Below are 15730 nucleotides of genomic sequence, written 5' to 3' on the forward strand. Positions count from 1 at the left end.
GTCTGGGAGGTTGTTATAATTATCAGCTGTGGTAGGTCTGGGAGGTTGTTATCAGCTGTGGTAGGGCTGGGAGATTGTTATCAGCTGTGGTAGGGCTGGGAGGTTGTTATAATTATCAGCTGTGGGAGGGCTGGTAGATTGTTATCAGCTGTGGTAGGCCTGGTAGATTGTTATCAGCTGTGGTAGGACTGGGAGGGTGTTATAATTATCAGCTGTGGTAGGGCTGGTAGGTTGTTATAATTATCAGCTGTGGTAGGTCTGGTAGGTTGTTATCAGCTGTGGTAGGTCTGATAGATTGTTATAATTATCAGCTGTGGTAGGTCTGGTAGATTGTTATCAGCAGTGGTAGGCCTGATAGATTGTTATCAGCTGTGGTAGGCCTGGTAGATTGTTTTTGGTATCCACACCTGAACAGTTACATCACTTCCTGCACTGGCCAAAGTTCCGTTTTGGTATGACAACTGAAAACCAAAACCAAAAATCTATTATACATAAACAGCATATTTAAGATAATTTGTCCATTTCATATAAGATTTCTGAAATAATTCTGAGATCAAATACAAAGTTCTAGACAACAAATGGAAGGGGAAACAAAAACAAGATTCTTTTTATCACATAAACAAAGAGAAAATAATGGTGTTTTAAGTCATATTAAATGATGATGTCATCTGGCTAATTGTGACATCATAACTGAACACTAGTTACACATGACAAGTGCATGAGTTTGTATTACTAGATACTGTATTATATGTGTTTAAGTGTACGTTATCACTACTGTATACCTGGACATTTTCGCTGCAGTTTGATTTTTGCCTTTTCACCCTCCATAATAAGGGTGAATATATAAATTTTGAAATACGAGTTAACAACAACATAAACATAGTAATTGTAAATGTGAAGGGCGAAAATTAACACAGACGAAAATTGAATTCATGGGTGAAGGGCAAAAGTTTGGCTGAGTGAAAATTTCCTGGTATAAAGTATTAACTTAACCTCAAGCATACAGCAGGAACTAAACATTTAACACTTTTGTTTAATTGTGTTGGTCAAGTAACATAACCTATTACTTTCCTTGCTTGCTCCACACTAAAGCCAAAATAAGGTACTAAATGTACCTATATATATAAATATGGCTACATGTATAGGTTACGAAGAAAGCATCACAATGTGAAACCAAATGAACTTTTCACCAGATGCAAACCAAAACAAAGCACTGTATAAGCTAAGCCACAGGATCAACCTACAGGTTGCTTCTTTTTACAGTAACCTGACATGTACTTCCTAAGACAATAAACTGAAGTAAAATCTGCTCATAAATAATACCTACCATTTCCTATTAATGAGGTGAAAACATGCCTCAAGTTCAACTGTTGACTCAGGTTATGTAAAATATGACACAAGAAAGAAAAACTTCCCCCATGAATTAATTAAAAGAGTTGGACAAGGAACTCTAAGAATGATTTGAGACAGGTACAGTATATAAGACACAGGTGCAATGATATTGCATTTCTCTCAATGCGTGTGCACAATGAAGCCTCTTGATTCTAACTTTTGACTGCCAGCAAACATTACAAACTTTGACTTCAGGGCCGATAAGACCAGTACAGAAATGACTACTTACCGTGACTACCTCTCCCCTGTTTGACTTCAGGGCTGATAAGACCAGTACAGAAATAACTACTTACCGTGACTACCTCTCCCCTGTTTGACTTCAGGACTGATAAGACCAGTACAGAAATAACTACATACCGTGACTACCTCTCCCCTGTTTGACTTCAGGGCTGATAAGACCAGTATAGAAATGACTACTTACCCTGGCTACCTCTCCCATGTTTGACTACAGGGCTGATAAGACCAGTATAGAAATGACTACTTACCGTGACTACCTCTCCCCTGTTTGACTACAGGGCTGATAAGACCAGTACAGAAATGACTACTTACCGTGACTACCTCTCCCCTGTTTGACTACAGGGCTGATAAGACCAGTATAGAAATGACTACTTACCGTGACTACCTCTCCCCTGTTTGACTACAGGGCTGATAAGACCAGTACAGAAATGACTACTTACCGTGACTACCTCTCCCCTGTTTGACTACAGGGCTGATAAGACCAGTATAGAAATGACTACTTACCGTGACTACCTCTCCCCTGTTTGACTACAGGGCTGATAAGACCAGTACAGAAATGACTACTTACCGTGACTACCTCTCCCCTGTTTGACTACAGGGCTGATAAGACCAGTATAGAAATGACTACTTACCGTGACTACTTCTCCCCTGTTTGACTTCAAGGCCGATAAGACCAGTATAGAAATAACTACTTACCGTGGCTACCTCTCCTCTGTTTGACTTCAGGGCTAATAAGACCAGTACAGAAATGACTACTTACCCTGGCTACCTCTCCCATGTTTGACTTCAGGGCTGATAAGACCAGTATAGAAATAACTACTTACCGTGACTACTTCTCCCCTGTTTGACTTCAAGGCCGATAAGACCAGTATAGAAATAACTACTTACCGTGGCTACCTCTCCTCTGTTTGACTTCAGGGCTAATAAGACCAGTACAGAAATGACTACTTACCCTGGCTACCTCTCCCCTGTGAGAGTCCAGCGTGGTGATCACTCCAGGGTTTCTGTTCGGCTCTAAGACTTTTATGGTTTTGTCTGTGGAGCAGGTGAATAGAGCTCCAGTTGTGTAGTGTACCCCCGTAACCTTCCCGCTGTGGCCAACGTCATAGGACTGACAACAATACTCACAAGGTTAACAGCAGTGCTGGGAATCGGTCTAAACATTGGTACCATATCATATGATCCAAAATCACAGCGTATCAGCTTTGAAATTGCATCTAACATTACATAGGCCTATCATTAGTGTAACTGTTGCATAGGCTTCTAAACAGGCCATTAAATCATTTTTCAATTGTTTTGACAAATCACTGTGAATTTTTATAATTAGTAAACTAGTCATTTCCCATTTATTTTTTACTTAAACAAGAGGCCTAATGGGCCTGCATCGTTCACCTGGTATTAATCTCAAACTTGTAATCTTAAAAGTTGACTAAAATACAGCTACAGGCAGAATATCAGTGTTTCATTCATAAGAACCTATTAAAAGATTTAACATATGATGCCTGTGACCTTAAATGTCGAACAAAGACATTAGGTTGAAAGTGGGTCAAGGTCATTCATTTGACGAACTTGGTAGCCCTTCATCCCAGCATGATACAGGCCGAATATCAGTACCCTGGGCCTTTTGGTTATTGAAAAGAAGTTGTTTGAAGATTTTAACATATTTGACCCTGTGCCCTTGAAAGTGGGTCAAGGTCCTTCATTTGAACAAACTTGGTAGTCCTTCACCCCAGCATGCTACAGGCCCAATTTCAGTACCCTGGGTATTTTGGTTATTGAGAAGAAGTCATTTGAAGATTTAAAGACATTCGACCCCTGTGACCTTGAAAGTAGGTCAAGATCATTCATTTGAACAAACTTGGTAGCCCTTCATCCCAGCATGCTACTGGCCAAACATCATCACCAGAGGCCTTTCGGTTATTGAGAAGAAGTCGTTTAAAGATTTTAAGACATTTGACCCATGTGACCTTGAAAATTGGTCAAGGTCATTCATTTGAACAAACTTGGTAGTCCTTCATCCCAGCATGCTACAGGCCCAATTTCAGTACCCTGGGTATTTTGGTTATTGAGAAGAAGTCATTTGAAGATTTAAAGACATTCGACCCCTGTGACCTTGAAAGTAGGTCAAGATCATTCATTTGAACAAACTTGGTAGCCCTTCATCCCAGCATGCTACTGGCCAAATATCATCACCAGAGGCCTTTTGGTTTTTGAGAAGAAGTCGTTTGAAGATTTTAAGACATTTGACCCATGTGACCTTGAAAATTGGTCAAGGTCATTCATTTGAACAAACTTTGTAGCACTTCATCCCAGCATGCTACAGGCCCAATAGCAGTACCCTGGGCCTTTTGGTTATTAAGACGTTTGAAGAGTTTAACATATTTGACCCTTGTGAACCGCAATATTTTCTTTTTTTGTTCTTTTTAATTTCCAATACCATGAAAAAGTAATGTTTACAGCAATGATGAAAAGTCACATTTTGCATGCTGTCAGCAAAGATTGGTTGGCAAAATTATTAATAATTCAACTAAATTGATTCCAAGCAATTGTTTACAGATCAAAGTCAAATATATGAATATCATTAAGTCTCACTAAGCTATTGACATGTCAACCAAGTACACTGTACATTAATCTATCACATTAAAATCAATTTTCTGGATCATCACTATCAATAATTTCAATATATGGGATGTAATGGTGTTCATTAAAATGCTTGGTTTCAGACATACTGTCTGCCCCAAGAACTATAGGAATAGTTCTTTGAGAACATTTTTAAAAGGACAAGGCAATTCATAGTTCCCCACCACTAATGATTTTTAAGTACGCCGATCTCAGGATATAGGTTACAGGTGATTTGTAATCTGCACCTTCCTGCATACCAAATATGGCTTCTCCAGGTAAAATTGTATAGAAGACATGCCAAAAAACAAACCATTGGCCACAGTGACCTTCTTTTTGTACTTGACATCCTGCTATCCCAAGATGGCTTACTTTTGTAAAAAGGAGTATAACTCACATAAACATGGACAGTTAAAAATTTAAATTGCATGTGCAAAACGTCAGTGTGTTTACTACCTATTTGAAATTACATCAAATTCCAGTAGAAAACTATAGGAGGAGTTGCCCATACAAGATTGTATTTACAGGCAGACAGACAGATGGACAGACAACCTGATTCCAGTATACCCCTCTAATTTCATTGTGGGGGTTATAACAACCTGATTCCAGTATACCCCCCTAACTTCATTGTGGGGGTTATAACAACCTAATTCCAGTATACCCCTCTAACTTCATTGTGGTGGTTATTAACAACCTGGTACCAGTATACCCCTCTAATTTCATTATGGGGGTTATAACAACCTGATTCCAGTCAACCCCTCTAACTTCATTGTGGTGGTTATTAACATCCTGATACCAGTATACCCCTCTAATTTCATTATGAGGGTTATAACAACCTGATTCCAGTAAACCCCTCTAACTTCATTGTGGTGGTTATTAACAACCTGGTACCAGTATACCCCTCTAATTTCATTATGGGGTTATAACAACCTGATTCCAGTAAACCCCTCTAACTTCATTGTGGTGGTTATTAACATCCTGATACCAGTATACCCCTCTAATTTCATTATGGTGGTTATAACAACCTGATTCCAGTAAACCCCTCTAACTTCATTGTGGGGGGTATAACAACCTGATTCCAGTATACCCCTCTATCTTCATTGTGTGGTTATAACAACCTGATTCCAGTATTCCCCTCTAACTTCATTGTGAGGGTTATAACAACCTCATTCCAGTATACCCCTCTAACTTCATTGTGGGGTTATAACAACCTAATTCCAGTATACCCCTCTAACTTCATTGTGGTTGTTATTAACAACCTGATACCAGTATACCCCTCTAATTTCAATATGGGGGTTATAACAACCTGATTCCAGTAAACCCCTCTAACTTCATTGTGGTGGGTATTAACAACCTGATACCAGTATACCCCTCTAGTTTCATTATGGGGGTTATAACAACCTGATTCCAGTCAACCCCTCTAACTTCATTGTGGTGGTTATTAACATCCTGATACCAGTATACCCCTCTAATTTCATTATGGGGGTTATAACAACCTGATACCAGTATACCCCTCTAATTTCGTTATGGGGGTTATAACAACCTGATTCCAGTAAACCCCTCTAACTTCATTGTGGGGGTTATTAACAACCTGATACCAGTATACCCCTTTAATTTCATTATGGGGGTTATAACAACCTGATACCAGTATACCCCTCTAATTCCATTATGGGGGTTATAACAACCTGATTCCAGTCAACCCCTCTAACTTCATTGTGGTGGTTATTAACATCCTGATACCAGTATACCCCTCTAATTTCATTATGAGGGTTATAACAACCTGATTCCAGTAAACCCCTCTAACTTCATTGTGGGGGGTATAACAACCTGATTCCAGTATACCCCTCTATCTTCATTGTGTGGTTATAACAACCTGATTCCAGTATTCCCCTCTAACTTCATTGTGAGGGTTATAACAACCTGATTCCAGTATACCCCCCTAACTTCATTGTGGGGGTTATAACAACCTAATTCCAGTATACCCCTCTAACTTCATTGTGGGTGTTATAACAACCTGATTCCAGTATACCCCTCTTACTTCATTGTGGGGGTTATAACAACCTGATTCCAGTATACCCCTCTAATTTCATTGTGGGGGTTATAACAACCTGATTCCAGTACACCCCTCTAACTTCATTTTGGGGGTTATAACAACCTGATTACAGTATACCCCTCTAACTTCATTGTCGGGGTTATAACAACCTGATTCCAGTACGCCCCTCTAACTTCATTTTGGGGGTTATAACAACCTGATCACAGTAAACCCCTCTAACTTCATTGTGGGGGTATAACAACCTGATTCCAGTATACCCATATAACTTCATTGTGGGGGTTATAACAATCTCATTCCAGTATACACCTCTAACTTCATTATGGGGGTTATAACAACCTGATTCCAGTATACACCTCTAACTTCATTTTGGGGGTTATAACAACCTGATTCCAGTATACTCCTCTAACTTCATTGTGGGGGTTATAACAACCTGATTCCAGTATACCCCTCTAACTTCATTGTGGGGGTTATAACAACCTGAGTCCAGTATACCCCACTTACTTCATTGTGGGGGTTATAACAACCTGATTCCAGTATACCCCACTAACTTCATTGGGGGGGTTATAACAACCTGAGTCCAGTATACCCCACTTACTTCTTTGTGGGGGTTATAACAACCTGATTCCAGTATACACCTCTAACTTCATTGTTGGGGTTATAACAACCTGATTACAGTATACCCCTCTAACTTCATTGTGGGGGTTATAACAACCTGATTCCAGTATATCCCAGTGTATCATTGTGGGGTATAGAAAGATGTAACAAGCTGAAAAATCAATCAAACAAGATTTTTTTATTATTGCATGATAAAGTATCATCTGTTAAACAACATATGCAATCCAGAATTTGCTGTTTACTGATATATTTTACATAAAAAAACCTTGGAATTTCAACAATTCAAATATATGTTAAACAGTTTGTTTACAAACCTCAACTTTTTCAAAACGGCCATGTGTTGTGTCATAGAGGTGGACCTTTCCTTCTTTGTCTCCCATCCACAGCTGGTTGTGACTAAAACTCAGGTCCATAGCATAGCTCTCTGTCTATAATATAGAGAAAAAAAGCATAAAGACACACTCTTCCCCAATAGTATAGAACCAAAACTTATGTCTGTAGTAAAACACTTCAACTTAAATATAGAGAAGAATTACAGATAAATACAAGCTCACTATCTGATGATATAGAAAAAAAATCTCTTTCTACAATGTAAAATTCAAAGATGAAACCAACAGCACACACATTTGTGTAGCCTGTCATCCATTTGTTGTATCCCTACTTGTATAGTTTTGTATACACGAGCTGCCCTTCTATCATAATACCTACTTGTATAGTTTTGTATACACGAGCTGCCCTTTTATAATGATACCTACTTGTATGGTTTTGTATACACGAGCTGCCCTTCTATCATGATACCTACTTGTATAGTTTTGTATACACGAGCTGCCCTTCTATCATAAATCGCCATGGTTTTATCCTCACTGCCACTAATGATGTATTTATCATCGGCAACAACACACAGAACCGGTCGGCGGTGAAACTTCTTTTTCTGGCCAGTTCCATATCGAGGGTCAATCATATAAAGAAACTGATTGTATCCGGCACCCACAAGCCAATTGGGCTCGGCATGGAGGCCAAGTATGGCAGACTTGCACCTGTAAAAGTCCAATCGGAAATATGTGTAATCTGAACCATGTGTTATCCAGAACCTGTATAAAACCTGACCTTTAACTCGGTAAAGCTGCAGATATATAATATGATTGTATAAAATACACTGGATTAATGGGAAATACTGGAAGCAGATTAACTTTCACCCTTTTAGCCTTCTGTCAAATCCATCAAGGCAACATATATAATAAAGAGTTAATTACTATACAGCATATATTCTTTTCCCTGATGGGCAGAACTAACACTCGGCGAAATGTAATTTTTCATCCAAATATTTGTACAATGAAGTAAGAGTATTGTACAAATCAGTGTCAGAATTGTGAGACAGTCTTACAACCTTTTGTAAATCTTCAGCTATTTTAGTTGGTGTTTAAAAACTACATCTCTTTGAAATCACTTTTAAACTTGACACTCTCAAATGAACAGTAAGTAATTCATTCTGCACTGTTTTACTGTACATTTCTTTGCCATAATGTCATCAAACTTGTTGCAGTTTCAGATTATTTTATGAAAAGTAATTTAGATATTCTTTTTCTATAACCAGATCAAGCATTATACAAGTTTTGTGTATTACTACAGGTGGGCATTGCAAGCAATTCTCATATTTTGAGAATATTGAAATATATCACAACACATTGTAGTCCTAGAAATTTAGTTTATTTATAAGGATTTTATACAGAGCGTAAGAAAAGCAAGCATCAGTTCAGCAAGCTTCAATGATATTCAGTCTAAACTGCCTGTATGAACCCCTGTTTATAAGGACTTCCAGTCTTATGTGACCGTACATAAGACCGCTCAACACTATTTACTAGGTATATAACTGGTCTGTATTAAGCGACTCCCTGCCTAACCTGACAAGCGACCATGATTATACAGGCCTAACTTTTTAAAGGTCTGTAATTAGCCACTATGAGACGACCCCTGATTCTGATAACGCAGTGACGGACTGCTTCAAAGGTCTGTAATTAGTCACTGACCCCCTGATTCTGATAGCGCAGTGACGGACTGCTTCAAAGGTCTGTCATTAGCCACTATGAGACGACCCCTTGATTCTGATAGCGCAGTGACGGACTGCTTCAAAGGTCTGTAATAAGCCACTATGAGACGACCCCCTGATTCTGATAGTACAGTGACGGACTGCTTCAAAAGCCTATAATTAGCCACTATGAGACGACCCCCTGATTCTGATAGTACAGTGACGGACTGCTTCAAAGGTCTGTAATAAGCCACTATGAGACGACCCCCTGATTCTGATAGTACAGTGACGGACTGCTTCAAAGGTCTATAATTAGCCACTATGAGACGACCCCCTGATTCTGATAGCGCAGTGACGGAGTGCTTCAAAGGTCTGTAATTAGCCACTATGAGACGACCCCTTGATTCTGATAGCGCAGTGACGGACTGCTTCAAAGGGCTGTAATAGGCAACTATGAGGCGACTCCCTGATTCTGAAAGCGCAGTGACGGATTCTGATAGCACAGTGACGGACTGCTTCAAAGGTCTATAATTAGCCACTATGAGATGACCCCCTGATTCTGATAGCGCAGTGACGGACTGCTTCAAAGGGCTGTAATAGGCAACTATGAGGCGACTCCCTGATTCTGAAAGCGCAGTGACGGACTGCTTCAAAGGTCTGTAATTAGCCACTATGAGACGACCCCCTGATTCTGATAGTGCAGTGACGGACTGCTTCAAAGGTCTATAATTAGCCACTATGAGACGACCCCCTGATTCTGATAGTGCAGTGACGGACTGCTTCAGTGGTCTGTAAAAGGCAACTATGAGACGACCCCCTGATTCTGAAAGTGCAGTGACGGACTGCTTCAAAGGTCTTTAATAAGCCACTATGAGACGACCCCCTGATTCTGATAGCGCAGTGACGGACTGCCTCAAAGGTCTGTAATATGCAACTATGAGACGACCCCCTTATTCTGATAGCACAGTGACCGACTGCCTCAAAGGTCTGTAATAAACAACCATGAGACGACCCCAGGGGTGTATTCAAAACCATTTGATGTTTTGTCAGGAGTTATCACACCAAGCAGGTATAATTTGGTTAATATTGATTCAATCTTAACATGATTTCTGTAAAATTATTTCATCAACATCTTTAAACTCAAAAAGAATTAGTTGAAAAAGTATTGTCATGTATTGTCATTTTAAACTCACATTGCATTACGGGAGTATATATCGGTAGATAAATATTGAAGTACACATTTGTGTTGGCACTGCAATATTATCGCCCACATTATATATATATATATTACATGTATGTACAACCCTATTCCAATTGGCACTTTCTTCGTTACCTAGACTCTGTGATAATCGAGTTAGATAACAGCAATGTTATCATTTTCCCCAGAATAAATCAGAAAAGCATTCTTTATAAAACTTTCACTGTTCCACTCACAAACACAGACAAACATGGAATAGTACACAAGGCCTAAAGGAGTCTAACAGAGACCCTATACAATCTATATCTACTCTTACTTGAATTGGTTGATTTCTGCGAGGCCAGCATTCATGTCCCACATCTTAATGTAGCAGTCCCAGGAACCTGAACACAGCGTGTCGTCGTAGGATGCTAGCGACCAGATCCAACCCTTTGTAAAAAAAAAAAAAAAAAAAAAAAAAAAANATGTGGAGTTGGCTTGTGACCACCCTGTTAAATTATGGTAAATGTTATATTAATCACCACAGATTTTGTAACAAAAGTCAGTTTTGTTACTGTGAATATCAAATGTCACCATTTCTGAAAAATTGAATTCATACTCTCTATATTATTTTATTTTTTTATTTTAATTGAAACAAAATAAACAGGCCCACACAAGGCAATAACCCCACTGAGATTTGGATCTTGAGTGTAACATCATTTGCTCATGTATGAAGTTTCTCGTAACTTTGACCCTTGGCTAAACAGACATATGTGAAGAATGCAAAGTTTATTCAAGGCATAAAACACAAACCTACAAAATATCAGCAAACAAAAAATATTCCATAAGTTATAAGTTACAGTCAGGGCAAGCATTAATTTGACCTATAACCTCTTCCTGTTCCCTTGACCTTGACGGTAGGGACCTGTTAGCGCAGGAGCGGTATTAAATTCACACCCTTGTCATAATGCACATACTAATGAACTTTTTATTGAATATTATCTAGCAACTCAGAACTTACGGTACAGACAAGATCAGAACCATTAAATGGAATAGTGACTGCTTCAACATTATACCGCTTTCTTGTCATGATATTATATCCATATTTACGTAGTTATTATCAATACAATGTATGACATACTTGGGTTTGTTTCCAATATTCAACATCAACTCTTCTGAAGGTGTTAATGGCCAGTGTGTTATTTCGAAATTACCGTGTCTACATACCGGTACTCCTTTCATGTGGAAACATAAATTATCAAACTACAAACCTTATATTTTATATAAATTATCAAACTATATACCTTATGTTTTTTGTCAGTGGAAACATAAATTATCAAACTACATACCTTATGTTTTTTGTCAGTGGAAACATGAATTATCAAACTACATACCTTATGTTTTTTGTCAGTGGAAACATAAATTATCAAACTATATACCTTATGTTTTTTGTCAGTGGAAACATAAATTATCAAACTACATACCTTATGTTTTTTGTCAGTGGAAACATGAATTATCAAACTACAAACCTTTTTTTTGTCAGCGGAAACAAAAATTATTAAACTACAAACCTTATGTTTTTTGTCAGTGGAAACAGTGTTCATTGCTTTCTTGCTGGCTTCAGGATCTTCTTCATCATATTTAGTCAAGTCTAACAAGTTGAGGTACCGATCTCGTGATCCAGTGGCCAGAAACTTCCCTCCCTGTCCAGGACCAATCAGATGTAAAATTTTAAGACAGTATCCAGAATTTCATCCCCCATCCCCAAAAATTCCTTAACTAATCATAATGATGTAAAACGATAATTGAAAAACTAGAAAGAAAACATCAAAACCCAATTAAATATATTCTAAAATAAATTTTCTATCCAAATAAAAGAAGGCATGGGCTAGGAAATAGTTCTACTGGAAATAAAACAAGTCTTCCAAAATACTCCACTTAAAATGGGACTTTAAGTTAATATGGTAGAAAAACTATTTCTGTGAAAATTCAGCATTGAACTGAATGTGTGAATAGTACCTTCATGAGATGCACAGTATCAACAGAAGCAAAAATGCCCTCCCTGTAGGAAAAGTGCACACAGGTCTCCTCAGTTTTGCTCCATATCTGGTGTTGTTCCTCACGTTCCACACATGCCTCCATCCAGTTAAAGTTTTCCTCTGGAAAATCAGAATTTTTTTTTCTCCTCTCTTGTAAAAGGATTGGAAATATTGAATGGTTGGACTGGGATTTGAACCTTATATTTTTTTAGACCACCATACTTTAAATGGACAGATTGACAATAGAGCTACCTTGTTACAAGCAAACAACCCCAGTCAAGTGCTGATATAATTTATTCACATTCTTTATAAAAATAATAACAATTTAATGTGAAAATACTTTAAATACTACAAAGAAAGGAAAATATAGAATACATTGTATTCTTGAATCATATATTTTACTCCGTAAGTACAATTGTTTTAATAACTTTCAATTAAATTTTGATCATATGTGGTAACTGTTATTTAGGTATTGTGTAATACTGCTTTATTTACCATATACTGGAGGAAACTGTTTCGGCCATCTTTTACTTATCCTTAACTTCCAGTAAGTATCCTCGCAAAACAGATCACTGAAGAGAACACAAACTTTTCCAAGTGTTTCAACTATGAACTTGGCATCCAAAAAATTAAAAATGTGCATCAGAATTTCAGCAGGAAGAGTGTCTAAAGTAAGACATCCAGGCTCCAAATCTTTCAGTAAGGTAAATGTGAAGCTGTCATTTCCTTCTCCATCTGTAATTTCTTCATCAACAGAATTTTGCAAAAGTTCATTTCTTTCATCATCTTTGTTTGTCTGAAGCTCATCATTCTGAAGAGGAATTTCAGAATTTGAATTCATTGCATCTTCTTTCTGTTCTGTAGGTGGTGGTTCTTCACTAGATGCCATCCTTGAGGAAACTCTCTGCAGAAAATAAAATGTTTAAAATATATAAACATGTATATAGCTAGATTCTATAGTCATTGATATCTGTCATCAAATCATGTGTTTACTACAAATAAAAACTACTTTTTGAAATTATATTCACAAGTTTTATGTTATTAAAGTCCTCAAAACCAGATTCTCAAATAAATAAATTTAAGTATATAATAAATCATTTTTGTCATTGATATTTCCTACACCTACATTTTGCCGATTGTTTATATGTTTGATCTAATTTAAATTTATTTGGAAAAAAAAAGAGACAAAATTTAAACATTCAATGTATTATCTTAATTACTTAGCTACTGACACCTATATATTACCAGACTTCTATCCTTTAAATTGGTTTGTTTAATACTGGTACTTCTCCTCTTGTCTGTCTATCTTTCCATCTGTCTGTCTGTCTTTCTTTCTGTCCATTTACCTATCTTTATTTCCTCTATTTCTTTGTTTTCTTGTTTCACTTATCTGATTTTCCTTCCTTTCTAATATAACATTACAAAAAAATAAAATACCACTTACAAAAAGAGCAATATTAATTAGTATGAAAGTATGTGTGAAGGTGGAATTCATTATGTATAATGAAATGTATATGTTATTGTAATGTGAAAAATACTTTGAAAATAAACAAATAAAAAATAAAAAAATAAATTTTTGTCTTATAATGTTTTGTCCAAATATAAACTTAGGTTGTAATGTGGTAAGATTGAAATATCCAATATCTGCTTTGCAATCTTTCATGCTTTTTTTTTTTTTTTTTTATCTAAGGGAGATAATCCCTAGATTTTACACCCACTGTTTATACCAAATTGGTTCCCCTTGGCCTTTTAAGGATGCTCCAGACCAAGTTTAGTCAAAATCTACTGGGCTGTGCAGGACAAGAAGATTAAAGGTTGACGGAGGACGAATGGCAGACGACGGACAGCGGACGACGAATGCTGCGGTATGGCATAAGCTTACCATGGTCCTTCTGACCAGGTGGGCTCAAAAAGCTCTCTCATATTAAACTTTAAAAACATTTTGGTTTCCTTAAGCTTCTAGCTTTAATTGCGCTACAGGGAATTTCCTTCCCTTTAACAAAGAGGCATGGGTTCAATCCCCTTTGGAAGCATACTACTCTCTTTCCTGTTTCAAATTATGTCAGGAGCCTTTTCTGTGGGGACAGGGAGTAAGAACCTTGGTTGTTGTGGTGTTCAAAGGCCAGTACATTCAAAAAGGCGAGAAGTGTGGCAGATGTTACTTGTACATATGATAACTGTTGCCTTTTAGCTTTTCGCTAGAGGGAATTTCCCTTTAGCTCAGTGTTAGAGCATCTTACGATGTCCGCGGTTTTGATCCCCGGTGTTAGCTCACAACTCTCTTTACTGTGAACACACAACTCTCTTTACTGTGAACACACAACTCTCTTTACTGTGAACACACAACTCTCTTTACTGTGAACACACAACTCTCTTTACTGTGAAAGGGGTCTGTCAGGGTTGAAATTTAAAGCGCAACTATTTACCTAAAATACAAAGGCTGTACGTTTGATGGAACACGTCCATAACATATAATAATAAATATTCAAGTCATCTTGGCTTCTACCGTAATCTGCGTCGACAGAACTCGTTGGTTTGGTATGAGTGCAACCGTCGTAAAATCGTCATCCAGTCAATTTACATATTAAAGGTTGATTGGAAGGAAATCGCATTGAGCAGATATGTAATTACCTATCAAGATTACCCATTTAACAATGACTACTTACAAAGCCTCGTTGTTGCACACACTTGACGGATTAAAATTTGAGCTATTTTTGCACGCTGCTGGAGTTTTTTTCCGGTCTTAGGTATCCCATCCAGTACAGCCAACTGCCTCTGAAGAACAATTTCATGCAAAATATTTCCGTATGCCTACATCACTCTTTGGAATGACAGGTTATCAAATGAATAATTTGCTAAAATAAAATCATTACTCATCACATCAAGTTTCAGAATGTAAACAAAATTGAAATCTATTTCCGGAACTAGAGAGTTTGACAAGGGAAGTAATTCTAATTGACACAACTGATTAAAGATGCATGTAAATATATGTTTTCCCCTAAATTATCATTTTACCTATGAATAATTATTCATATTTAAAATCGTATCTAATACATATATTTACCCATGATATAACCATTTGTATGCTCCTAACTCGGTCCTTCTAATTACAGCCCGGTACAGCCCGGTATAGCCCGGTACAGCCCGGTAGAGCCCGGCACAGCCCGGGACAGCCCGGTAGTGATATATTGACCGCCCGGGCGTTTGTCTCCACTTATACACCATTATGATTGTATTATTTGCATTGTTTGTAACAGTATGAATGTAGTGATCAAAAAATGGTGAAAAAATCATTAAATTTGACCTAGTTATGGTTATTTGAACTTTGTAACATCGCAACAACCCGCTGGAGTAGCGCCAGACGTTTGTTATTTGCAATACAAACACCGCCCGGGCTTTCACCTGTGTAGTAAACTGTACTGAAGTAACTTATTCCCATATCTTTAGAAACGAAAAATACAAAACTGAAAGAAATATCAAAATATGTTCATAATTAGCCAAGTTATTGTAATTTGAAATTAACCAACACTGCAGGACTTGTTATTTACAATATTAAGACTGCCCGGGCGTTA

At 37.5% G+C, this 15730-nt stretch overlaps 1 protein-coding gene across 1 annotated transcript; it reads right to left on the minus strand.

Annotated features, from left to right (window-relative positions):
• Positions 1–211: 211 nt before the first annotated feature.
• Positions 212–15072, minus strand: LOC110450593 (F-box/WD repeat-containing protein 9-like). Its single transcript, XM_021498195.1, has 9 exons — positions 14825–15072; positions 12654–13062; positions 12139–12278; positions 11691–11822; positions 10457–10569; positions 7719–7953; positions 7231–7344; positions 2582–2740; positions 212–461 (listed from the first exon to the last, which is right to left on the minus strand). The coding sequence occupies exons 2-9, from the start codon at positions 13045–13047 to the stop codon at positions 366–368; spliced, it is 1383 nt and encodes a 460-aa protein (XP_021353870.1). The 5' UTR covers positions 13048–13062; positions 14825–15072; the 3' UTR covers positions 212–365.
• Between the last annotated feature and the right edge of the window lie 658 nt (positions 15073–15730).

This window comes from Mizuhopecten yessoensis, unplaced genomic scaffold (genome assembly GCF_002113885.1).
Source record: "Mizuhopecten yessoensis strain PY_sf001 unplaced genomic scaffold, ASM211388v2 scaffold5343_1, whole genome shotgun sequence".
Taxonomy (NCBI): domain Eukaryota; kingdom Metazoa; phylum Mollusca; class Bivalvia; order Pectinida; family Pectinidae; genus Mizuhopecten; species Mizuhopecten yessoensis.

Excerpts from the sequence above, each read along its gene's own strand:
- LOC110450593 (XM_021498195.1), bottom strand. The coding sequence starts at position 13,047 with ATGGCATCTAGTGAAGAACCACCACCTACAGAACAGAAAGAAGATGCA. Across the intron at positions 10,570-11,690 it reads CCACTGACAAAAAACATAAG|GGTTGGATCTGGTCGCTAGC; the intron begins GTTTGTAGTTTA and ends TTTTTTACAAAG. Across the intron at positions 2,741-7,230 it reads GCCGTTTTGAAAAAGTTGAG|TCCTATGACGTTGGCCACAG; the intron begins GTTTGTAAACAA and ends TATTGTTGTCAG.